This window comes from Rhinolophus sinicus, linkage group LG02 (genome assembly GCF_036562045.2).
Source record: "Rhinolophus sinicus isolate RSC01 linkage group LG02, ASM3656204v1, whole genome shotgun sequence".
Taxonomy (NCBI): domain Eukaryota; kingdom Metazoa; phylum Chordata; class Mammalia; order Chiroptera; family Rhinolophidae; genus Rhinolophus; species Rhinolophus sinicus.
In genome coordinates this window covers 95,155,828-95,182,063 of record NC_133752.1, presented here as the reverse complement: position 1 = coordinate 95,182,063, position 26,236 = coordinate 95,155,828, and the positions used below count along the sequence as shown (strand labels likewise).

The 26,236-nt window shown below is 41.9% G+C and overlaps 1 protein-coding gene across 1 annotated transcript; it reads right to left on the bottom strand.

Moving 5' to 3' along the window:
• Positions 1–3,224: 3,224 nt before the first annotated feature.
• On the bottom strand, positions 3,225–24,858 carry MSRB2 (methionine sulfoxide reductase B2). Its single transcript, XM_019741064.2, has 5 exons — positions 24,712–24,858; positions 15,050–15,150; positions 10,126–10,202; positions 4,819–4,966; positions 3,225–3,936 (listed from the first exon to the last, which is right to left on the bottom strand). Exons 1-5 carry the CDS (start codon positions 24,827–24,829, stop codon positions 3,832–3,834), a joined length of 549 nt encoding a protein of 182 aa, XP_019596623.2. The 5' UTR covers positions 24,830–24,858; the 3' UTR covers positions 3,225–3,831.
• Positions 24,859–26,236: the final 1,378 nt, after the last annotated feature.

Genomic DNA, 26,236 nt, shown 5'->3' with positions numbered 1-26,236 from the left:
GGCCCAACCTCCTGACCCCTGCATAATGAAGGGGAAATGGAGATGGATTTCAATCACGTGGCCAATGATCCAATCAATTATGTCTATGTAATGAAACCCCAATCGAAACTCTGGATACTGAGGCTCGGGTGAGCCTCCTGGTTGGTGAACCCACCTATGCTGGGAGGGTGATGCATCCTGATTGCACAGGGAGAGGGCACAGAAGTTGTGTTAGGACCTCACCCGATGTGTCTCTTCACTGACTGGTCTTGATTTGTGTTCTTTAGAATAAAACTGTAATAATAAGTATAGCACTTTCCTGAGTTCTGTGAATTATTGACCCTAAGAGGGATGGTTGCAGCACTCCTGAATTTGAAGCCAGTTGATCAGAAGGACAGGTGGCCTAGGGTCCATCAAACTTGCAGCTGGCATGTGTCATGAGGGCAGTGTTATTGGGGACGGTGCCCCAAACCTGTGGAGTGGGTGCTAACTCCGGATGGTCAGTATCTGAATTGCATTGCAGTTAATATTTAATACTTCGTTTAATATTATTTAATATTAATATTTAATATTAGTGTAGTATATTAATATTTTATTTAAAAGTTATTTTCTAATTAGTTGACATACAATATTATCTTAGTTTCAGGTCCAGAACATAGTGATTAGACATTTATACAACTTACAAAGTGATTTCACTGATAAGTCTAGTATCAACCTGACACCATAATAGTTATTACAATATTATTGACTATGTTCCCTAGGCTATACATCCCCACGACTATTTTTATAACTAGCAATTTGTACTTCTTAATCCCTTTCACCTTTTTTACCCAGTCCCCTAAACCCCCTCCCATCTGGCAAATATCAATTTGTTCTGTGTACTATGAGTTTGTTTTGTTCATTGTTTAGGTTCCACATATAAGTGAAATCATATGGCGTTTGTCTTTCTCTGTCTGACTTATTTCACTTAGCATAATACCCTCTAGGTCCATACATATTGTCAGAAATGCTAAGATTTCATTCTTTTTTACAGCTGAATAATATTCCATTGTACATAGGTACCACCTCTTTTTAATCTATTCATCTATCAGTGGATACTTAGGTTGTTTCATATCTTGGTTATTGTTAGTAATGCTGTAATGAACATAGAGATGCATATATCTTTTTGAGTAAATGTTCTGGATTTCTTTGCATAAATACACAGAAGTGAAATTGCTGGGTCATGTGTGAGTTCTATTTTTTTCTTTTTTTTTTTGAGGAACCGCCATACTGTTTTCCATAGTGGCTGCACCAATCTGCAATCCCACCAACAGTGCACAAGGGTTCCCTTTTCTCTACTTCGTTGCCAACACTTGTTGCTTGTTGATTTATTGATGATGGCTAGTCTATCATCAATAGAATAATGTGAGGTAATACCTCATTGTGGTTTTGATTTGCATTTCGCTGGTGATTAGTGACGTTGGAACATCTTTTCATGTCTGTTGGCCACCTGTATGTCCTCTCGGGAGGAATATCTATTTAGGTCCTCTGCCTAAATTGCTCTAGCAATTTGATATTCCTTCCAGATACTAAGATATAAGTACAAAAGTCACCTATGGGATGTTTGTGGTTTTGTTGTTGTTAACCAAGAAGAGAAGAGGTGTAATGAACCCACCAACATGTCATCCAACGATCATTTCATTGGTCATAACTCTCGTAGTTACTCAAACAAGTTGCTGGTTTCCACTTCTGACTATATCTTTTTAATTTTTGCACTGTGTTTACGTGTACTAATTTGATGATGAGAGGTAGGCATTGAAGTTCCTGGCTACGAGGTTAAGCTATAAAGTTATAAATCCATTAAAAATGATTAAGATTCTCTTCTGTGGCCAAAGAAAATCATACCTGGAGAGTAGATGAAAACAGTATTCTATTAAATTGCTATCGTTCCTCCACATGCATTACTCGGTGCTTCAGTGTAAGAGTGTTACACAGTAGTACATGTTTTCAATGGCAGAGGCCTCCAGAAAGTTGGATAGACTAGGGCAGCAATAACTGTTTTCTAGTTTGGGGAACGTTCCTTCTGAAATGAAAAATGGTCAGAGTGAAAAGTGAACAGGTATTGTGGCAAACACTCCTGAAATCAGGCAAACCTTGAAAAAAGTGCTACAGATGTGGGCTCTGAACGGGGCAAAGGAACTTTTCTGATTAGTCGGGATTTTCTGAATTTTCTTTTTTCCATCTTCTTAGTCTAGGGGATTATATTTGAGATGCTACGAGAGCCCAAGAGCCTGAATTATGTAGTTTCTGACAATTAGGGTGACTCCAATTTCTTTGTTTTAAGTTGTGGGAGATGCAAAGAAGAGAGGAAGCAGAGACAAGTAACGTTTGCCCTCTGGAGAGAAACAAAAAGACATAAAAATGGAAATCACCATTGAATATGAAGGAAAAATGGCCACCACATTAATATACAACTATTCTCTTCCTGGAATTCCTTCTTTTCTAGAATAAATTTCCTTAAACTGTTACATAGGGATAAAAGATAAAGTAATAGAACGCCACTGACAGGCATAATGAAAATGGCACCAGGGATTTTTTTTTAACCGATAGCATAACAGCTGGCAAATGGAATCTGTGGCCCTTAATCACGACTTATATTTTTCATAATATGATGATAACCAGCTGTTAATGGTGATTTATATTTTTGTAACATGATCACAATATATAATGAATATATTTAAAAATCCACTAAAGTTTGGGAGCCAGAATATAGCAGAAAAGAAAAATTATACTCGTAACCAGCATCCAACACAAAATATCTTGATTCATCAAATACCACAGGATGAGTCAAAAGGCTGTTACACCTTGGGCCAGAACTGTCATCTTCCAGTAATTTGCCAAAATGACAAATACAAAAGGAAAGAGGAGAGGAACCCATCATATGTTCTCTAGGTCTTTTAGGAAGCACAGAGCTGTTCCTTTGGCTGCAAACATGTGAATCCACAAGAAAGGTGATACTGGAGACATGAAAGGAATGCCCCACCAATGTTACTATGGCAAAACTGTTACCCAGCGTACCTCTGGCATTGTTGTACACTAACAAAGTTAAGGGCAAGGTTCTTGGCAACAGAACTAACGTATGTATTAAGCATCTCGAACACTCTAAGAGAAGAGATAGTTTCCTGAAGGAAAATGAAGAAAAATGATCGGAAAAATAGTGGTAGAGGTTACATGATTGCATAAAATTATCAACATTCAGTAAACTGTTCACTTAAAAGAAGTGCATTTTATTATATGCAGATAATTTGAAAAATAGGAGTCTTGGATTCTGACTGTGAGTTATAGGAACTAGAATAATGGGAAGAGGACTGGATGCGGGATCTAGAGACCTGCTGTAGTTCTGACTGCAACCCATCCATCACCATGCCTGTCTGCTTCTCAGTGCTTCTTTCAATGCTGGGTTGTTGATTACTCTAATCCTGTGTTGCCTTCCTCTTTTCACTCGATCCCTCATCTGTAAGGACTTAACCTTAATGGAAAGTTCAGGGTAATTTTGCAGGAATTTTTTGGCTTATAGTCCATCAGCCTCCTAATGTCCCCCAAAGAGTGATGCCCTTGGGTCCCAGACACCGCCTATAGGAGTCAATTTGACGGAAATGGCTGTCCCTCTATCTTTCTGTGAAATTCCACAGTCAGAGCTGGAGTCAGGGTTGGGTTCATTCCAGATAAGTAAGTTAGAGAAGTTACGACTTACTGGGTGCTAGTGGCAAACTTAGCTTAGTTTCATAGTAAATAACACAAGTCATTTACATGAATTATGATAATTGAGGGTGTTAATGAAGGAGTGGCAAGGGAAGGGAACCTTGGAGAAAGTCAGTGTTTCCCTGGTTTGAACTTCAGTGCCACGCTGTTGATACAAAACCTCTGACCAGTAGGCCCAGGTCCATCAGGAAACACATGGCCAAGGTGAGCTTCACACTGCAAAGGAGAGAAGCCTCCGTCATTTCTCCACTGAGACAAAGCTCTTTACGTAAAACTAGACAGATGAACCCCACGTGGTTGCCCCACTCCAGTGACGTGTGTGGGAAAAAAGTCTATTGCATCAGAATTTGACTAAGAAATGAAACGATGCAGAGCACAGTAGTGGTAAATAGCTCTCTGCTTCATCATTGAGAAGGTGAGCAAGTTAGTGAACTTAGGTCTTGATTTACTCATCTATCAAATGGGGATAATTACACCTACTTAATAGAGCCGTTGTGATGATTAATTGCTACAATGTAAGTAGAGCATTAACACAACTCCTGGGTAAGCACTCAATAATGTTGTTATAGTCAGTGTATTATTATTATTGTTTTTTTACTGAACACAAAACTCCGCTATGTTTATCTGCTTGCCTCTGGTGTTTTACAAAACCCGAAAAGTTGAGCACACAAGGGTATCAAAATGAATCTGCTGTCTGGATTTAAGCCACTCTCTCCTACCGAGCTCACAGAATAGTGTGCTAATGTCACCTGCAGTGTCATTCTGACTATTGGTGACACACCGCAGAGCAGGGAAGAAGGTGGAGAGATGCCAACCATGCTCGGCCTTCCTGCTGCCTGTCCCTGTTCAAAAGAACGTGAAGGGCCAGCTCTTTCAGATCCCCTCTTTGCGCCCGGCTGTGGCAGGCCAGAACCAGGACAGGCTGCTCAGATTGTGGCTCAGGAAGGCTCCTCCTCTTACCTGCAGCACCCAGAGTGATGGGAGAGAGGGACCGGAAGTGGCATGCATAGAAACCCAACGTGCTTCAGTGACAACCATATACGCCAAGGACAAGAGAGCTCTTTGTGGCACTGGGGAAGACAAATCAAAGGAACTCACCTGCTTGCAGACAACCTCTGTGCGAACTGATCCTAAGGAGGTGTCCACGCGTCTCAGGATCCCTGTGTTACTTTCATCAAAGCCAGAAGTGCCATGGGCCTCAGAAAACGAAGGCCATCCAGTGCCAGAGCCGTACTTCTTCTCAGAACTGGGGAAGATATTCCCAACACTACAGCTGCTAAGACTGTTATGAACTCACAAAGGGCATTATATGCCCCAACTTATTTTTCTACTGAGCATAATCTGATTCCCTGTCTCCTCTGCCAGAGCCCAAGGCCAGTCACGTGACAATCAGCTCCACGGGAATTTTGCCCATCACACGTTCACTATTAAAGACATTTTTCCATTGCAGTGAAAGGGTTTCTTGTTCCTTGGAAGCTACAGGCTTCCCTCTCAATGTCTGACAAGGACCTGAAAACGCGAGGAGCTTGTGAACTGTGGTTCATATTAAGAAGCACAGATCGAATCCATGTGTCCATGTGTCCAACGTAGAACAGGGGGAAATCAAAATGAAGTAGTAGAGGTTGAAGGGGGGGCTTGGCATATCAGGAAGTGTGAGATCTGATGAAACAGCCATTTTTATTGATGGGAGCTTCGGATTGTCTGACTGCCTGCGGGGATCCAAAAGCTGACTCTGATACTTCTTAGCTGTGTGAAATTGGGCAAGCTGCTTCACCCCTCTAAGCCTTAGTTTCCTTATCTGCCAAATGGGGATAGTATCTACCTTAAGGGAAGGTTTTGAGAATTTAAAGAGCTACTCTGTGGAGCACATGGTAAGTGCTCAGGAACGTTCGTTATGATTGTGATTATTAATAAATAAGCCTGGTCACCCTGAGCCAATCACTGCAGTGAAGCCTGACCTTCCCAGGGAAGCCCACAGTGATGAGTGCGAGTGATGCTGAAGGCTGGGAAGGGCCAGAGGAGGAGGGCAGCGAGCTCGTCTACTCACCAAAGACCTACTCTCTAAGCGCTCTGAAAGATAAGCTCCCTTACATGGCACTAGGGAAATAGGTTTTTAAATTTCAAATGCCAGTGAGGTCACTCTATCTAAAAAAGAATGAGAAGAAATGAATTATAAACACTGCAAATAAAAAAAAAATACTGAGCAAAGAGGAAAAAACTATTCTGGCAAATAATCAAATCCCCAGCCTATGGACCGGGAAGGAAGCTCAGTTTAGAACACAAACCTGGGCAGAAATATCCAGTGTAACGCAGTGATTTTCATATATTCTGGTCTCAGGACCTCTTACTATTAAAAAATTATGGAGGATTGCTGAGAGCTTTTGTTTACATGAGTTATGTATATCAATATTGAACAAATTAGAAGTTATAACTGAGAATTAAAATATATGTATGCATTAAATTATTTTTTAAAATAATCAATTCATTACCTGATAATATAAGTAACATTTTTTAATGACAGATAGTTGTAAATGAAACAAACATTTAGTGAGAAGATTTGCACTGCTTTGCAATTTTGCAAATCTCTTTAATGTTTAGTTTAAATAAAGGCAACTGAATCTTCATATGTGCTTCTGCATTCCATCTGCTGCAGTGTTGTTCTGATTAAAGTGTAGGGAGAGGATGTGGCCTCACGAATGTGCAGTTAGAAAAGGGGGACCTCATAGATCCCCTAAAAGGGTGCCAGGAACTCTCGAGGTCCTCAGACCAGGCTTTGAGAACCACAGGTATGACTCTGAGGAGTAAGGGCTTTGACTTCCGAAAGACTTGGGTGTGAATCCGGACTCTGCCTGCCACATCTATGTGATCTTGGCAAGTTACTGAATCTTTTAAAGCCTCAGCATCCTAATCGATAGATTAATAATGGCATTATTACTTCTCAGGTTTGCTGAGAGGATTAACTGAGATACTTTCTGTATATAGTGTCTTTAGCATAGTGTCAGACACATGGTACATAAGTCAGTAGCTATTATTTTTTAGTATCATTATTATCATTAACAGATATCCATGAAATTTGAGCAGCCATGGGTCCAATCATAAGTGTCTACACATTCAGGTTGAGTTTTTTGCAATGCTTTTCCAAAGGTTCAAAAACATTCATCCATACCACTCTGGCCCAGGGAAAAACATCTTAAGTATCTTTTAATCATAGCCTTTCCACCCCCAACATTGTATGCAAACTAGATCATTGAAGGAATTATGATAGAGAATTATTAACATAATAAATTTTTAAATGAATGAATATAAGACTAATAAAAAGTCATTTAAAACATTTTATGGGAAGAAATAAACCTTTATTGATGCAATTAACAGAATCTGGAGATTTTGCCAAGTAATATAAGAGGCCATACAGAATTTAAGACTGGCAATCTAAATATTAAGGCCAATGAGAAATCCCAATATACATACTGAAATGATTAGCAGATTATAAGGCCCACTAAAACCATTCTAGATAATCTCTTCTCATGCACTCTTAGAAGGGTCTTTTTTAGTTTTGTTATGTGTTTATTTGCTTTGATTTTTTTCTTCATTTCTGGAAATTCCACAGCCCCCAAACTAACAGCAAAGGCACCTGGCGATAACTAACAACCCTAGTATCTTAGAAGAATTTCTGTTTATTTGAAGGAATCAGAGCCCAAAAAAAGGGTTTGAAACAATGTTCCTTCATTGCTTCTAACATGTAGGACATTGGGATGTAATGCAAAAAGTGAACTAATATCAGGCTCTCTATTTTCTCTACGATTTATGGCCATGAAATACGTGATTCCCACAGTAGATTTTAATGAAAACTTCCAGAGTTGGCATTTGAGGGGAATGAGAAGGAAGGGGACGAGAGGAAGCAGGGGAGGGGGCCAAGTCACACAATTCCAAGGCTAACAAAGAAGAAGAAGCGACACTCTGGAGTTCCCAAGGGAATGCTGACATCCTGAGATGCTCTTGACCCTGGAAACCCTGGATTAACGATCTCTGTTTTGGAGGGTCAGCAGCTCTCGCAGAACACACACCGTATAGGTTACAAGTGACAGCAAGTCTGCAGGCAGCAACAAGCCCAGCTGCCAAGAGGCAGTGGTCCCACATCCCTTTGGCGCTACTTAGCTTTGGTTGACTGATTTTCATCCCTTTGACTCTACACAAGCAGTTGAGGGGATGTTTATTTTTCTCTACCCCTGCTCCCCATTATTAAGGCTGAAGACAAGAGATGGAGGGAGGGGGAAAATGAGAGGCAAAACAAGAATGTATTCCTAAGACTCTCCTCTTGAATGGGAAGCATGCTTAGGAATATAGTCTTCATTTACAGAGTTTTCATTGATTAGAACATATTCTCAGTATACATTCATATATATATAGCCCTAAAAAAAGACCTATCTATTTCTAAGGATATATCCCTGTGAACACTGCTCGTGGTGAGTGAGTGGTGTGGCAGGCACTGCTCTGGTGCCTTCACATGTCACTCACAACTCAGTTAATCTTCCCAACAACCTTATGAATTCAGTACAGCTATCGTGCTCATCTTACAGGTGAGCAAGCTGAGTCACAGAGAGGTTCAGAAACTTGCCCAAGCTCACGTGGTAATGGATCCAGGATGTAGCATCTAGGCAGCCCTACCCACTCTACTTCACAGTCTCTTCTATAAACAAATGTATCTTTAAGAAGAGTATATTCTAGAACCTAAATGATTCTTATGAATATATTCTTATTTTACTTTTGGCTGTTGCAGCTATAGCAGAAAAAAAAAGGTCACTCCACTTCTTTAATTTGGATCAGCACTGTGCTAATACAGTAGCCACTGGCCACGTGTGGCCCTTTAAGTTACATTTTTAAATTAAAATTACATAAAATAAAAACTTCAGTTTCTCAGCAGCTCTAGCCACATTTAGAGTGCTCAGTAGCCACGTGAGATTAGTGCCTAACCTGACTGGATGGAGCAGACACAGAGCTTCTCCATCACTGCAGAGAGTCCTACTGGACCAAGCTTTCTGCTCTGGCCCCTAGGTCCTACCTGCTCCCACATTCTGGGATCCCCTGCCTGACCTGTGCGGTGACGGGATGGTTGGCATCGTGTCGGAAGGTTTCAACTTTACTACTGCACAAACCGAAACACCAATGAAATAAAAAAATGAAGAATACAATGTAGGAGGGGCTCTTACAAGGATGACCTTTGGTCTTCACAGTCCAAAGACAGAAAGAGAACATCTGTCTGGTTATCATATAGCAACAAGGCATCCTTTACACTTTTCAAACATGGTTCTTTACATTTTTACAACAGGTTGGTCATCTCAATGTCCTACTTCTCTTTAACAGAACCAAAGATCATGGCATAACTAATGCCTCAGAAATACACATCCACATTTTACTGTGTCACAATTAACCTTCCTCTCCTAGTTGTCCCCAACCCATCCTGGGCTGACTACCATCTTTGACATCTCCTCACCTGCCACTGACAGAGTGAATGAATCTGGGCAAAGGCCTCCCATCTGTGAGCATGAAGGAAAATCAATCCCGATCTTTCCGCATCCTTGCAGGCAGGGTTTAGCTTTTCAGATTCAGCCAACATAAGTAGGAAAGCCCAGTTGCTCGAAGAGCCCAAAGGACATAATGAAGCACTGCCTAATGGATGGTCCACAGAGCTGGCTTGATTTATATTTTATTCTAAACCAATTTAGGGTTGATGCAAAAGCAAAAAAAAAAAAAAAAGTCTTTGAAGTTCTGAAAAAGAAGACTTCAAAGATGTTTTCCTTTCTTCTTCATCGAATCTACTTTTTTTAGACTGTTTCCTGCATGTCTAAACAAAAAAGCCTTTGTTGAAAGATTTCAGATCCTGATTGACTTAAAAGAGGCTCTGAAATCAAGGGACAATTAAATTCACTGTTAGCTACATACAAGAGGGCATGCTATTCACTACTGTCAAGCACTGTGGGGAATCTATCCTCATAAAATTCTACATTTCCTAAATTGAATTATAAACCCATTTTCCCTGGGAGAGATATAGTTTTAATCACATGGCCAAGCAAATACTATTATGGTTTAGATTTCTCTAAATACTTCCCAGGAAAAAAATTCTAATAGCTTTCTCTTAAGGTACCCACCAAGTTTTATTATTTTGCTATTTCTCGGGGATACGGAAAGGAAGAATATAAGCTAAGAAGTCTTGTTAACTGCTCTAAATGCTAGAAATAATTAAGACAAGCAAGTATCTTATATAAATAGCTCTCCTTATAGCAACCATGCCAAACAAGGACAAATAAAACAACATGGGTATGTTTTTATCCAAAGCCTCATATGAGACAGAGTTGAAAAAATTTAGAGGTCTGTTCTCCTTCAGAATCTCTTGATCCTTTATCTCACCTGAAGAGTGGGCTGTCACAGCACACACAGTGATACATTCCCGATTCCTTGTTATTTAGGTAGATCCCACTGAAAGGCTGAAAGTCAATTAGATATATCATGTTCAGGTTTCTGACAACATCAGCAAGAGGTGATACAGTAGATTTAAATCCACAATTAAGGCCCCCAATAAAGCACTTTTTGTACTAATTTGATGAATATCATCAGGGAGAAAATTACAACGTACCCAATGAAGCAGCCAACGGGCTTATTTACAACCCAGCCTTTATTGTGCCAAATATTCAAATTATGACATTACTAGTGCCTTGTATTTATGTAGCACCTTTCATTCAGGGACATCAAAGTCCGCGAAAATGGGAGAGAACAGTCCTCTGGATTGTGTGAGATTTCAGTCTCCATTTCAAGAGTCAATACAACAGGAATCTAGTCCACGATTGAAAACACTTTGAAATCTCCAATTAAAGATAGACTATAAATACATAAAAAGCGTAGTTCAAAGGGATTGGGGTTGTGCCTTTAATATACTTCACACAGTGTTAAGGACACTGCATACTTAATAAATGCTAAATAATGAGCTAGGATCTCCCAGTGCCTAAGTGACGACTTAAGATGAAATTACTACATTCATTGTGGCTTCAGGAGTTTGCAGGTTTTTAAAGGTCTCCCACATGGAGAACAAGGAGACTTCAGGCAATGAGTGAGCAGTCAATTTTTTAAAAAAATGTTATTTTGCAAACTGGATCTCATTGTTTTTTGTTTTTTTTTTAAAGACCATTTTTGTCTAATTCCTTTTGTTATCTCCTCTGTCAAAGAAAATTAAAGAAAAAGAAACTCTTGCACAAGCCGACTATGAAGCACTGTCCCATATTATGGAATGGAAGAGAAGCATCAGCACAGAACGGCTCACTGAGACTCAGAGCTGACCTAAGAAATATGCTGGACTCTTCTGGCTGCTCTGTATTTCCCAACTCCACACACTCACAAGTCAAACACTCATATTCCCTGTGGTGGTATTAACAGTACATTTTCAGTGAGCTAAATAACAGACAATTTCAAATTAACCTACTGAGCCTAGCATCTGGGCACCCTGGATGTTTTCCCTTTTTCAAGACCCTAAACTTAGTGGCAGAAATCTGACCAGTAGTGAGCTGGTCTTTTTATGGCCCGTGCCCCTGACTGCTTGTTCCCAACATTGGTGCGAATGGGCATCTGTAATGAGGAGGGAGTTTCACATCCCTCCCACAGGGGCTGATGAGACACATATGCCCCAGGGCTCCCAGTCCTGAAGCTGATCTAGAAAGCCTACTCATTGGATCTAGACAGCCTAAGATTCAAGATATAATTTTGTCATTGCAGGGGACGGCTGGATAGAGGAAGTGACAGGGAACTGGCATTACCATTAAAATTTCAAATGAGAAGGAATCCTTAGCTGATATATTTTATGCAATGACACCTATGCGCTGTCTCCTCGCCTGATTTCCTGATGTCTCCCCTCATGCCCAATCTTATGTCCTCGCACTTATTTAGGGCCAAACTCAGCTTCTGTCTCAACTGTTCATGCTAGTGTTTACCTGAAAACCTAGTATGTACCCAGTGCTGGGCTGGGTGCTAAGGTTGTAGAGATGGGGGAAAAACCCAACCCACAGTTCCTGCACTCAAAGAATTTGCTACCTAGGTATGAAGAGACATCTGAGCCGTCAGTTATCATTCCATGTGATCACAGCTCTGAGGGGGAGATGAGCAGGAGTGTGGGTAGCACTAATCCTTTCACGACTAGGGGAGCTTCTGCAAAGGCTTTCTGTACCAGCTGCTGTCTCAGATCAGGGTGCTTGTTTTTTTTTCCAAAAAAATCTTTTATTATTTTTAAAAATTCAGCTGATGGATGTTTATTATAGGAAAATGCCAAAACACTATGCTGAATTTTGAAGGATGAGTAAGAGTTAATCAGATAAAGAAATGGAAAAGTATCAGACAAGCAGAGCAGCTTGGGCAGGGCCCATGTGACAGAACAGGACAAGATGGAGAACAGAGAAAGATGACACTGGAAAGGCAGAGAGAACCAGATCACAAGGGGCTTTGGTGAGACCAGGCTACAGAGTTTCAATGGAAACTGGGAAGCCACTGGAAACTTAAAGCGGGTGTGCACACAGCATCCGCACGGAACCAGGGCAAGAAGACACTGGAGGCAAAGAACAATCAAACGGCCACTCATGAAGGCCTGGATTTAGCTGTGGCACGAGCAGTGGAAATAAAAAGAAGAGGATAGATTCAAGAATTATTCAGAAGAGAGAACTGAAATGACTGTAGGGGGGCGGAGCACAGGGTCAGGGACAGAATGACAATCAACATACCCCTTGGGTTTACAAGGTCTGTTCTACGGGCTGAATGTTTGTTGAAGCCTAATCCCCAGTGTGATGATATCTGGAGATGGGACCTTTGGAAGGTGACTGGGTCCTGAGGGTGGAGCCTTCCTGAACGGGATTGGTGCCCTTTAAGAAGAGACATGAGAGAAAGCTGCCCTCTTTCTCTATCATATGAGGACACAGCAAGATGGCGGCATTCTGCAAACAGGAAGAAAGCGCTCACCAGTCATTGAATTGCCGGCACCTTGATCTTGGACTTTCTAGCCTCCAGAACAGTGAGAAACAAATGTTTGTTGTTTAAGCCACCCGGTCTATGGTATTCTGCTTTAGCAGCCCGAACTGACTAAGACATACTGTTTGGACCAATGGGAGCTCTCTTTTTTTTAATCTTGTTAGTACTACATACCTATCGGAAACAGATGACACCCTGATAATGTCATACAGACCTATTAACAAAATGGGGACAGGGCCAACGGAAACCAACAAGGGAGGGTGAAGCACCCTGGGCCAGTGACCATAAGAGCACACTGCCACTACTAGGTGTGTGGGACAAAGGAAGGGGCAGTTACCAGAACCTGTGACATTGCAGCTGTAGGTGAGAGCTGCCTGCAGCAGCTGCAACTGCACTAAAGGAACCCAGCTAGAGAGAGGGCCCTGCATCCTGACTTCTCTATCCTGCCATCTGATCTCACTGGCATCTCCCACTGGCCAAACTCAGTCAGTAGCCAGAGCGCAAGGGAGCTGGTTACCCTTCCCAAGGCTCAGAGCAGAGTGAAGCATGTGGAGAGTGGATCAGACAGAGCAGGGACTGCATAAAGCCCACCTTTACTGGTATCTGACTTTTAGTTATTACTCAACCAGACTGTAAACTCCCTTGTCATACCTAGCGGGGTGCTGGCATGTTACTGTTGCCCAATTAAAACATGGGTAACTGACTTTTAATTTTGAGTCACCAAATAGAAAGTTTAGACGTTTTACTTCTCTTTCCTTAGCCTCATGAAGCTAACAAAGGCTTATAGTTCTGCAATATTCTAAAATGTTAAATGTGGAACCGGATCAAATGAAAGGGATTTATAACATTAGTTAAAATAACGGATGAGGCTCATTTTGTAAAATGGCCAAATGCACAGAGGATAGTGCACCATCTGTTTGAGAATCCCACAGATTTATTCTGCTAAACATCTGGCAGCTCATCTCCAGGCTCTGTGTATACAAGTATACCAAACCCTGCCTGGCTCTGTTCCTGAGGACACGCCGGTTTAGAATATTTGGGGAATACACACAACTGTATAGAGCATCACGTATTAATGGCGAATGTAGTCTCTTTCCCAGTGAAGGCTGTATTAAAATCCTACCCACGGCGGTTTTCAAAAATAACAGTCTTCCCCGAAAATCTACTGGGATCTGCTGGCTTGTCTGATGACTTTCATATCAGAGAAGCTGAGGGTGAGACCATGATGATAAGGCCACAGGGGCAGCGACCTGAACTTTGCAGGGATGGCTAAGGTAAAGACATCCTCCACAGCTTTACAAAACTGCTGTGCCGGGCTCCACTCTGTGCAGTCTGCTTCAGAAATGAAAGCATCTAATCACCAAGTTCAGTGGCTCTATTCCAGTGGCCATATATGTGTCCACACCATACCACTTGTTAGGAAATGCAGCACTGTAAAAATGGTATTACCATAAGGAACCACTGAGGACTTTTCTCTTAGGCAATGAATGAAAGCTGAGATTAGTGAATGCAGTGTAAATCATGTTTCTGCCTCGTAGCCTGCAGTCTTTCAACATTCACAGAAATTTATTTTTTGGGTACCGGGCACCATGTTATTTGCTAGGGATACACCAACGATGGCAAATGCTATTAAGGAAAAGGGCTAGGAAAGGCAAACTCAGCTTGGGGCTGAGAAAAGGCTTCCCTGAGGAAGTGAGGTTTGGGCTGAGAGTGAATTGGGGATGGGGGGATTGGGTGGCGATGGGAGAGGAGAACACAGGTATGAGGACCCTAAGGGAGAAGGGAGCCCGGGGTTGGAGAGCTGAAAGGACCCTGTGGCTGAAGTGCAGAGATCAAGAGGAAACGTGGCAGGATTTGAGGAGGGATGTGGGAGGTAGGGACCAGAGACTTTAGAGCCTTATTAGCTATTTAAAAACTTCTCTTTACCTTGAAAGCACTGGGGAGCCACTAAAGGATTTTAAGCAGGAGACTGATGTGGTCAGATGTATGTTTCGAAAAGATCTCTTTGGTGGCCGTATGGAGAACGGCTAGATGAGGAGCGAGAAGGGTTGTGAGCAGAACAGCTAGAGGCTACTGCAGTCAGACAGGTGAGAGATGGTGGAACCTGGACCAGTGTGGCGGTAAGGGCAGGGCCAGAGGAGAGGACTGGGAGGCTGTTTAGGAGGCAGAACAGGCAGGCGAGGCGATGGAGTGTGGAGAGCGGAGAAGAACAATGGAGGGGGCCAGATTTGTAGAGTGTGCGGTGATGACTTAGCTTTTGTACCTAGATCTATTCCAATCCCCCCAATCCACGCATTTAATCAGAAAATTGTAAATCAGTGTAGCTTACCGGTTCAGTTCCTTTTTCTCTGGTGACATGGAATTGCTCTGGAGTCAGCTTCTTTCGCCATTCACTCTTGGTGAGGGATGGCTCATGCTTTGTCACAGACCCTGTATTGTTAAATAAGATTTTTTTAAATTCAAACAAAAATACACAATGACCTTCTTCCCTCCTTAGCCTCTCTCCTAACATGCACGACCAGTCCCTTCCCCTCTCTTCCACTCTTTCTTTCTTCACAGGGACTAGAGAGCTTTCATACAAATTACTCTAATTGAGTCATTAGTTTAATAAGGAATGAGTAGTAAGCAGACAGCCAGTTTTCTAGTTGCCCTGGGGGCAAAGAAACTGAAGAGGCAGCTGAAATATGAAATAGTGCAGAATAAATTCTCCTCAGATACCTAAGGGTTGAAATTGATCCTTCTTCCATTACTGTGTTCAAAGGAGTAGTTCCTGTCAGGATACAGCTGGGAGTAGTGAGTGATTGGAGAGAAAAGAATGATGAGCTAGTGGGTTATTAAACTCCTCTCCCTTGCGGATTTATAAAGATATCTCTAAGTTTGTTTGTCAAGGGAAGTCTTTATTAAAAAAAAATCTTCTTATGTGGAAAAAAGCAGAGACTCCTACAGCATGTGCTCCTGAAAGGGAAACTGAGACCCACTATAATCTACTCTTATGCTTCACGGTTTTTACCTACATTTTGTTTCCTTTCTTCTATTCTCTCTTGCTTCTATCTTACTTTTATTCCAACGAATGTAAACCACACAACTAGGACAATACAGGATTTCTGATCCATGGCTGGAAATCCAAGCATAGAGAAGGCCAACTAGTAGTTATATGCAGATTTTTGACTGCACCCCTAAGTCCCTGGTTGTTCAGGGGTCAATTGCACTCTCTTTAGCTAAAGGCGGGGGGGGGGGAAGCAGGGGCAGAAACCCAACCTATATAATAAATGTTTTAATCATCCAACATTAAGAATTTGAAAGGATCTTATAATCTGTCCACCTCACTTTATAAATGAGAAAATAGAGGCCTGAAGGATGAGTAACCTGACCATAGCACTGAAGATGAAATGGTAAATACCTGTGATGTCACCACCAAATATCAAACATGTCAGAAAATTATATTTGAAATCCATTTTTGGTTACAAAAAATTGCTAAATAATCTTTCAGCAAGAAAAGACATGTCTTCATCACCAGGTCATAATAATGCTCAATACAGTCTTTTTAGTATTGCATATTGTTGATTGCTTATGGTCGTTTACATTTTACTAAAGGGTTTTTACCTGTTGAAATATATTCAAAGGTGTCCTTTCTTAAATAGTTTTTATAAGCGTACAGGGATTTCTTTTTTCCTATGGAAATATACCTCTGAAATTTTCCTATGGAAATAGAGCACAGTTACGTGCAATTTTCCACGAACTCATCTCTTGGGAAGAAAAGCAAAATGTATTTATGTGACGATTATTACTGCTCGGTGGCTTTCAGAGTTATCATGCAGTATGCCAAGTGATAAATGGAGAAGGAATTATAAAACTTTAAAAATCACCAGTTTTACAATCACTAAAATAATAACTGATTCAAGCAAGAATCATCAGGGGATTCTAAACCCCCAGGGTGAAAGACTATTGAAGAATGGAACAAACATTTTCAAAATATGATCCCAAAGATTATTCATTACAAGTAAGAAAAATATGCCTCTACAATGGAAAAATGTAAAAGTTACATCTCAACCAGGCAAGCAAAGTTAGTATCAGCAACAGTGGAGCATGGTGACATCAAGTGTCTCTGGGTGTGACACCTGCCGCTGTACTGAATCTGTTCTCAGAGAGCTCACTGAGGACTTCTTAGTAAAACCTAGGAACACATCATCTTTATCTCATTTACTTCTCAGTAGTATTGATACTCAACATTCTCTGTTTTGAGGTATACAAGGTCAGACAATTAAGTTCCCGAATTCATCTGAGAAAACGTGCTACATATCTCATTGCTGAATATCACTACGGTCACCTTCGAAGTACTCCCCTTGGGAAGCTATGCACCGATCCCAGTGCCTAGTCCATCTTTCAAAGCAATTTTGGAACTGTTTTTCTGGAATGGCCATCAGAGCTGTCATCATATTCCCCTTGATGTCCTGAATGTCATCAAAATGTCTTCCTTTCAATATTTCCTTTATCTTCAGGTAAAGAAAGAAGTCATTGGGGGCCAGACCAGGTGAATAGGGAGGGTGTTCCAACATAGTTATTTGTTTACTGGCTCAAAACTCCCTCACAGACAGTGCCGTGTGAGCTGGTGCATGGTTGTGATGCAAGAGCCATGAATTGTTGGTGAGAAGTTCAGGTCATCTGACTTTTTCAGCACTTCCAAATAGTAAACTTGGTTAACTATCCAGTTGGTACGAATTCATAATGAATAATCCCTCTGATATCAAAAAAATGTTAGCAATATCGTTGCAACAAGTTCGCAAACTTGTCAGATCTTGTATTCCATCCCCTTGGCTTCCATGACACCAAATTCTCCTGCATATCCAGTTACTCCTTTTCAGTGTCCTTCTTCAACTCCCCTTCCTCTAGCCATGCCTGGAATCTTGGTGTGCTTCAGAGGAGCCTATCTGTCCCAGGCTTTCTTCTATCATCACTCCACATTTGCTCCCTGGATGATTTTATCCGTTTCATAGCTTCCTGTAGCGTCCACATGATGAGACTCCCAAACCTATGTTTGCCTCCAGCCTAGATCTGTCTGCTGAGTTCTAGATCCATATATAATCAACACCTGGATATCTCCACTAGGATGTCCCGTTTCAATCAACATGCACAAAAGGACTTCATGTACGTCCCCTGCCCCAACCCAAATCTGCTCCTTCTCTCACACATTGTAGCTCATCCACCCCATGTTTCAAACCTGAAAGCCAAGCCACTGTCCATGACTCTTCCCTTTTCCTTGCACCAAGCCCTGTTGGTTCTATTTTCTAAACAACTCTAGATCTGCTCCTTCTCACTTGTCTGCCACTACCTTGGATCAGGCCACCATTATCTCCAGCATAGATTATTATAAAAGTCTCTTTATTTGTATGTACTCGCCTATCTTGACCACTCCTTTTTTCTCACTGCCCCAAACTGTTCAATGCGACATAATATACTCAAGTTAACTTCCAGACTCCCGAATGAGCCTTCCAAGGCTCTGTGTGATTGGCCCTGGTTACCACTTTCCACTCGTCCCTTCCACTATGCTCCGTCCTTCTGAACTGCAGGCCTCTGGGTTCCCCAGAACACATCGTGGTTCGCTCAGCTTTTTACTTTTTGTTAAGATGGAATGAAGACTTCTAAGATCCTTACCTGCTGGATCAGAAACCAGAAGTCTCTGGTCTCAGTTTATGTGTTATATTCTCCAACAGACCTTCCCTGCCCCCCAAGTCTGGGTTGCAAGATCCTCCTATGTGTCCTCATGCCCCTCAGGACTTCCATGAGAGACTATTTAATCACAATGACTACAGGTTAATTGTCTGGATGTCTCATTAGACCAGAAGCTGACAGTCTGAAATAATTGTGTCTTTGTTCCATGTATCCCTAGTATATATTATAGTGCTTTGGCATTTAATAAATATCCGTTTCTTCAATCATCCAGTTAGTCAACAGATGATTTACAGAGCACCTACTGTATGCTAGACACTATTCTGTTAGGGATATAGGGGTAAAGAAAACAGACAAGAGCCACTGCCCTTATGGACTAGAGGGAAAATTAACTAAATAAGTAAGGAATGTAGAACTTTAGGTGATTTTTCAAAAATCACAAAGAGATTAGAGTGAGGATGTCTGTGTATATGTATTTATGTGTGTATGTGTGTGAATGTGTACACGCACACAGAATTTCAAATAGAGTAGTCAAGAAAGGCCTAAGAAGGTGACCTATTAGCAAAGACTTGAAGGAAATGAACAAACACGCCATGTAAATATCTGGAAGAGCACTGTAGGCAAGAGGAAAAACAGGTGGGGTAGGCCTGGCATGTTTGATGAATAGTAGGGAGGCCAGAGCTACTTGGATGGAGTGAGCAAGGTTAGGTTAGTGGGAGTTAGAACAGAAAGGCAACGGGAGGCCAGATACTTGAGGGCCTTGAAGGCTACTGTAAGGATGGCGGCTTTTATTGTGAGTGAATTTGGAAGTTATTGGAAGGTTAGCAGAGGCAAACCATGGCTTCAAATATTTTAAAAGGATTAGTGGCTGATAGACTTAAATTAAAAAAAAAAAATCTGAAGCAGGGCAAAGGCTGAAGCTGGAAACCAGTATGAGGGCAAGTTGAATAATCTGGCTGAGAGACGCAAGAAAGTGGGGTCAGGGTGGGAGCAGCAGAGGTGCTCAGAAGTGGTCAGACGCTCAACGCTCTCTGCTGTTGGAGCTGGAGGAAGTGCTGACAGATCAGATGTGGACTGTGAGAGAAAGGAAAGGGACAAGGATCACTGTGCCAAGGCTTTGGCCGAGCATTGGAAGATGGAAAGGACAACAGGAAGAGTAGGTTTGGAAGCTTGGTTTTGGATGTAAGTTTAAAAACGTCAATTAGATATTCGAATGGAGATGTCAGGTAGGTAGTTGGAAATACGGATTTAGAGTTCAGGGAGAGGCCCAAGGTAGAGATGTAAATTTGGGCCTCCTTATCATTAAGATGTTATTTAAAGCCAGGAGACTGGAAGATCCCCAAGTCAGTGCACGTAGACAGAACAGAGAGGCCCAAGGGCTTCACTCTGAGGCACTCCAAAATATACAGGATGAGGATATGGGGAGGAGCGGAGAGAGATGGGAAGGAAGCCACAAAAATGTGGCATCCTGGGTGCTAAGTATTTTAAGGAAAATCGCACAATCTACTGTGTTGAAAGACCAAGAAAGAGATGACTGCCGATTGCCCATTGAGTTGAACAATGTGGAGACCTGAAAAAGAGCAGCTGAGGTGGAGGAGGGGGTGAATCTGATTGGAATAGATTTAACACGAGAATTGGGGGAGGGAAAGGGAGACAGTGCCTGTGGATCCGTCTTTTGATGAGTTCTGGAGGTGGCTGGAAAGGAGAAAGAGATCAAGAGCTTTTTTAACATGAGAAAAAAATCACTTTATTCTAGTATGCTGATGGGAATGATCCAGTGGAGAGGATAAAGTGACGATTTAGGAGAGAAAGGGAGAATTGTGGAGGAATCCTTGACCTCGAGTGGACCAAATATGGGAGACCAATTAAACTAAGAAAACTTTATTGACTACATAAGCTTCAGATAACTATTCAAGATGACAATAAAGGAGTTTTATACAGCAATGCAAGCTTGACTGCCAACAGAATGGAGGAAACATTATAAATCATTTTAGGCTGGGTTAGTTGTTTTTGTTTTAAGAGCAAGTAGGATTAGAACTAATTTTAATGGATGAACTATTTGTTTAAGCATAAGGGAAGTGGAAGGCATTCCATTTTAGGTAGTTTAAAAGACTGTTAGATGTATGTATATAAAAGACCAGTAGATGTCTGGGTATAACCACATTTTGTAAGCCTTCAAATAAGGGCCAGATGCCAAAATACGGCCAAGTGCCAATGTGTCAGAGTAATCTAAGCTGGGACTGGTCACACAAAGGCCACCCCAAATACTGAAAAATAGGAAGGTAAGAGTAAGAACAGGCTTTGCTGGTTAGAATAAATTGTTCTTGATTCCTCCTCCCAGAATCTAAACTCTGGTCGAGGGGAATTTGTGAAACTTGAACCTTGGCTAAAACTAACATCTGTCAAGAAAAGGAGTAATAGAGCACGGTGGTAAAAGCTCTCCTTACCCTTCCAATATGTGATGCCATAGCAGTCCACATGTATTACAGATCTTGCATTATTTCCATGGATTTCTAAGAGGAGGGCTGACTTTTGGTGTTAAGGTTGGGATTTATAGTCTGCAAAGCTGTCATTATCTTCCTAGCTCCTTCTGGGGAGAAAGTGGAATGAGATTAGAGATAAAACTGTATTGTCACCTGGAAACATTGCCCTTCACGTTTTTCAACATGCCATAGAATATAGTATTTGACATTAGAAAGTGGGAATTCAAGAAGGGCTAAAATTCAGTGCGATGCCCATGCTTCAGCTTTGAACCTACGGCGTGAATCCTGCGTGGGCTTCCGGCTCCCTCTCCCCCAGCTCTCTATATTTACCACAGCTGTTAGAGCGTGACTACCGGTTTTCAGACACCCACCTCCTTCCTCTGCCCCTGTATATTTTTTTGGTTTAAAATTTATAGTATTTAAATTGTTAAACAAAAGAATTACTCCTTCATTTAAATACAGTAAGTACACATTCATGGCTCTCCTAATCCTTATGTCCATGTACCTTTCACGCTATTATTAATGTGTCTGAAGGGTTTCATGGGTGGGCCACAATTGTCAGACTAGTTGATGAAGCAGTGATTCAAGCACCAATTAGCAACATTTAGTTGCCCATCTGCCAGCCTGGATGACAGTGTCAAGGGCAGAAAGACTCTGCCTTGATCGCAAAATGACAAGTGGTCAGTTGGGTGCTCTCGGGTCAGGATATATGTGGTTTGCATCACTTGAAGGGTGTAAGCTCTTCCCATGATGAAGTCCTAATCCTTAGTTCCTTAGAGACAGGACTTTCAAACAGGTGATTATGTTAAAATGAGACCATTTGAATGGGCCCTAATCCAATCTGACTGATGTCCTTATATGAAGAGGAAGAGATAGTAGGGATGTGAAAGGACAAAGAAAAGGCCATCTGCAAGCCAAGGAGAGAGGCCTCAGGAAAAACCCTGCCAACACTTTGATGATGGACTTGCAGCTTCCAGAACTGTGAGGAAACACACTGCTGTTGTTTCTGCCACCCAATCTGTGGTATTTAATGATGGCAACCCTAGCAGACTAATACACTGTGCTTTGGGCACTGATCAAAGTTTGAATGAGAACTGCATTATGAGTAAATTTTGCGCAGTTTTACCAAATAGCCATTTAGGTGCATGTACATACAACACACAGCAAGGTCTTATTTGGGAATGCGGAAAGCCTTTTGGTGACCAGTGACTAGACAGCAGGATTCAGTGCTGGTCTCCTCGTCCTTTTGTGTATGTGTGTGTGGTAGTTTCTGTCCTCAATCCACATCACAGGCACCTCGTGTGGGTCCTTTGGGGACTGAATGTTCTTCAGATTCTCTCTGCATTCTCTTGCTATCTTCACTACCCAAAAGTTTGGCTGTTGCTGCTACTGCATTCAGTGGATACACAGGTCTACCATAAACTGTGCTTTGATAGGGTTCGTTTGGGTTCTTTTCTCTCCTTGTGCTGGAATTTGCATTGGCTATCTTGTTCCATGAGGTGGGTCTTGATTATCTCATCATTAAGGAAAAAAAACTCTTGCTCATATGGACACCCACTGGTTACCTCCTTCTGGTTTTGCTAACCTTTCTGGCCACTATTGCTATACTGCCAACGGTCACATGACCCAACCCTGTTTCAATAAATACTTGTTGAAACTAAGGGAACCTATTAGGAACTGGTATAAAAAGAATTCCCAGCCCAGTCTAACCTGCAGACTACTCTTTTCTCCCACCAGAGTGGCGGGACTCTTTTAACCTTACACTCAGGGTGGTCTCCTAGCAGACAATCTCTAGAAAGGTTTTCCTAAAACAATAGATTATTTTATCCAGGACACTTACTTTCTTCTTTCAATTTGCTCTTTGTCAATCTGGATGACATAATCACAGGAGTTTGGAGAACAGTCCTCTGTCACTTTTAACATCTACCATCTCATTTCTCTCATGCTCAACTTTCTTCAAGTCCACAATGTGGGTTAAATGTGGCTACATTTTTGTCCTTTCCATTTATTTATGTAATTATAACTAATGTTGATTGCATGCTTACTAAATGCCAATCATTGTGATTAAGCATTTTAAATTCCTTTTCCCATTAATTCTGTACAACCCTAGTATTATCTTTATCCATAATTTATTGAAGAAAAAAACAGGTTTAAGTTTACCAAGTTCAAGGTGTGCCCAAAGACAGAGTCGGTAAGTGACACTGTGCACAGCAAAGCCCTTAACCACAAGACTATTACCTGTTTATAGTTTTTAATGGATGCACAACAGTTTGTTGAATTGAACTTCCATGGTTTACATAAGCATTCCTAACTGATGGACATTTGGGTTATAGCCAGTTTCTGGTTCTTAAGAGTAGTACTCTTAAAAACAGCTTTTCACAAATAGTTTTGTTCTTTCAAATGATTTCCTTAGGATAAATGCCCAGATAAAATAAAATAAAAAAATTTCCTTAGAATAAGTTACACAACTCCTGTTATGTATTGGTGTCTGGTCAAATTTTAACATTGCTCAAGAACTTCAGATCTCAGGGCAATTCATTCGGCTGTTTTCAACAGCACCAAGTACAAACAGTAAGGACAAATATCTGCTGAAACCACTACCCTATAAAGGGGAATGAGGAGAGCTGCAGCCCACAAATGCGATGTTTCCTGTGGTTTTCAGCAAACTAGTGCTTGGCACATAGTAGGTGTGCAACAAATATCATCAGATTGGCTGACCAGTGACACCAGAGTTCTAAAGGCCATGAATGGAAGTCATGTTCGATCAGCTGCCACTCCTTAATGCCAGTACTTTTATTTATTTAACACTACGTTTCAAAAACTTCAGGGGATTGAAAATAGGAGTTCCAAGTAAATGGGTACATTTTCAGCAGAGTTAGATATCTCTAAATGTCTTTAACGGACACAGAACAGAACTAGATTCAGAGATGGGACAGCAGGGCAGTTGCCCAAGAACCTGAAACATATCTGATATACAGGTAACTCATACTAAAATGTAAATGTGCCTCAATCCGACAGAGGAGCCAGAGGCAGTCTGCAGAAAATGCACACTTTCCCATGGCCTGTCTCACAGCCATTAGCAATGATTATCAGTTTAAGGGGGTCAGATTATTAGTCCCCACGTTTCCCTGGGTCCTCTGAAACATACATGGAAATAGAGCAGGGCAGGAAGCCAATCTACAGGGATACAAAGTCACAACTGCCTGCTTCCAGATAGGAAAACCAGAACTCCAAAAGGAGACAGTGTAAACGACGAAGGATATAAAACTGAAAGCAACAAACGAACAAGAAAAACAAACAACCCATAGACACAGACAACAAATTAGTGGTTACCAGAGGGTAAGGGAGAAGGCGGTGGAAGAGGGTAAAGGGGGTCAAATACATGGTGATGGAAGGAGAACTGACTCTGAGTGGTGAACACACAATGCAATACATTTGAAACCTCTATAATGTTACCAACCAATGCCACCCCAATAAATTTAATTTAAAAAAAGGACGAAAGGCCACCACAGGAGAGTGTGCAGCGTCCCGTAGTTAACTCTACAGTGGTTCTTCATCTGGAGTCCCCAGGATAAGCTTCACGGGCTCCTGAGCTCACATTTTATGCAAAAGAAAAAAATGTGTGCACTAAAAGGGAGAGGACCTACACCTTTCCTCCAGTTCTCACAGGGGTCAACGACTCCCCGCTTCCGCCCCTCCAAGTTTACAACCCTCTGTCCTAGTCGGTCCAGAACCAGCAGTCCGGCCCCCAAGTCGTGGGAAGTTAAGTGAAACTGAAAGACCAAAAGCCGGCGGCGGCGGCGGCGACAGCGGCGCGGGAGCTGCGAGGCCCGCGTCCTACCTGCGTCCCCATGTCCGGCCCTCGCGCGGAGGCCACCGCCGACCAGTCGGCACCGCAAGGCCCGCGGAGACGCCTCAAGGAAGGGCAGGCCCCAGAGTGCGCGGAGTAGGCGCGCCATGACGCCGCCGCCCACAGTCCCCGCCCCGCCTCGTCATCTCGCCCCGCCTCCCCAACGCCCGCCCCCCGCGCCCCGCCCCCCCGCGCCCCGCCTCCCCCTGAACACCCCGAGATCACACTGCTTCTCCTTCCCCCTGTTCGCCTGTCTCTGCGCCCCCCCGCCCCGCCCGCCTCCTGCGCCTCAACCCATGTGCTCCTACCCTATCCTGCATCCTCCTCCTGTCACTATCACCCCCACCCCCGTCCAGCGCCTGCTCCTGCCCCTCCCTGCCTGGCCCTCCTTCCCTTGCCCTTTCTGGTGTCGTCCCCCCGGCCCTCGTGCCCCTCCTCCCAGCTCCAGCCCCGTCCTTCTCTTCCCTGGCCCTGCCCCACACCACCCACACCCACTCCACTCCTCCCTAACCCAAACAATGGTCTGTTTTAGTTTGTTTGCATTTTCTAGAATTGTATATAAAGGGAACTATATAGATTCGTTTGCATTTTCTTGAGTTGAATATAAATGGCATTATACAATATAGACTTGATTTTGTCTAGTTTCTTTTACTCAGTATAATTATTTTGGCACTCATTTCATGTTTTTGAGTGTAACCGTTGTTCATTCCTTGTTGGTGCTGAGTAATACTCCACTTATGGAGTACTTTGTGTTTATCTAGTATTTATAGCATTTATCTATGTAGTAGCTAGTACTTTGTATTTATCTAGTCACCTATGTATATTGTTTCCAATTTTGATAGACAATTTTTCCTTATTGGAAATAAAGCTACCAGGAATGGTCCTGTCCAATTTTTTTTGTATGAACATGTACTTTCTTTGGGTAAATAGCTGGAAATGGCTAGGTCATAAGGTAGGTAAACCTTTAAAGAAATTACCAATATATTTTCCAAAATGGTTGTTTCCCTTTATATTCCCGCCAGCAGGTATGAGAGTTCCATTTCCTCTACATCTTGCCAACACATGAATGTCCAGACTTTTTAACTGTAGCCCTTCTAATAGTGTGTAGTGGTATCTCACTGTGGTTTTATTTTTCATTCTCTAATGGCTAATGATGTTGACATTTTCTTCATATGTTTATCTACAATGGATATATTATCTTTGGTAAAGCATCTGTTCAAATGTTTTGTCCATTCATTATTGGGCTGTTTTCTTATTTCTGAGTTCTTTATATATTCTGTATACAAATCCTTTATCAACTGTATGCTTTACAAAGCTTTTCTCCCAGTCTGTGGCTTGTCGTCCTATCTCCTAATAGAAGAGTAAAAGATTTTGATTTTGATGAAGTCCAGTTTGTTGGGTTTTTTTTCTTATATGGATAAAGCTTTTTGGTGTCATATTTAAGAAATTTTTGCCTAAGTCAAATTTTTCTCCAATGTCTTAAGTTTTATAGTGTTTGATTTTACATTTAGGTCTG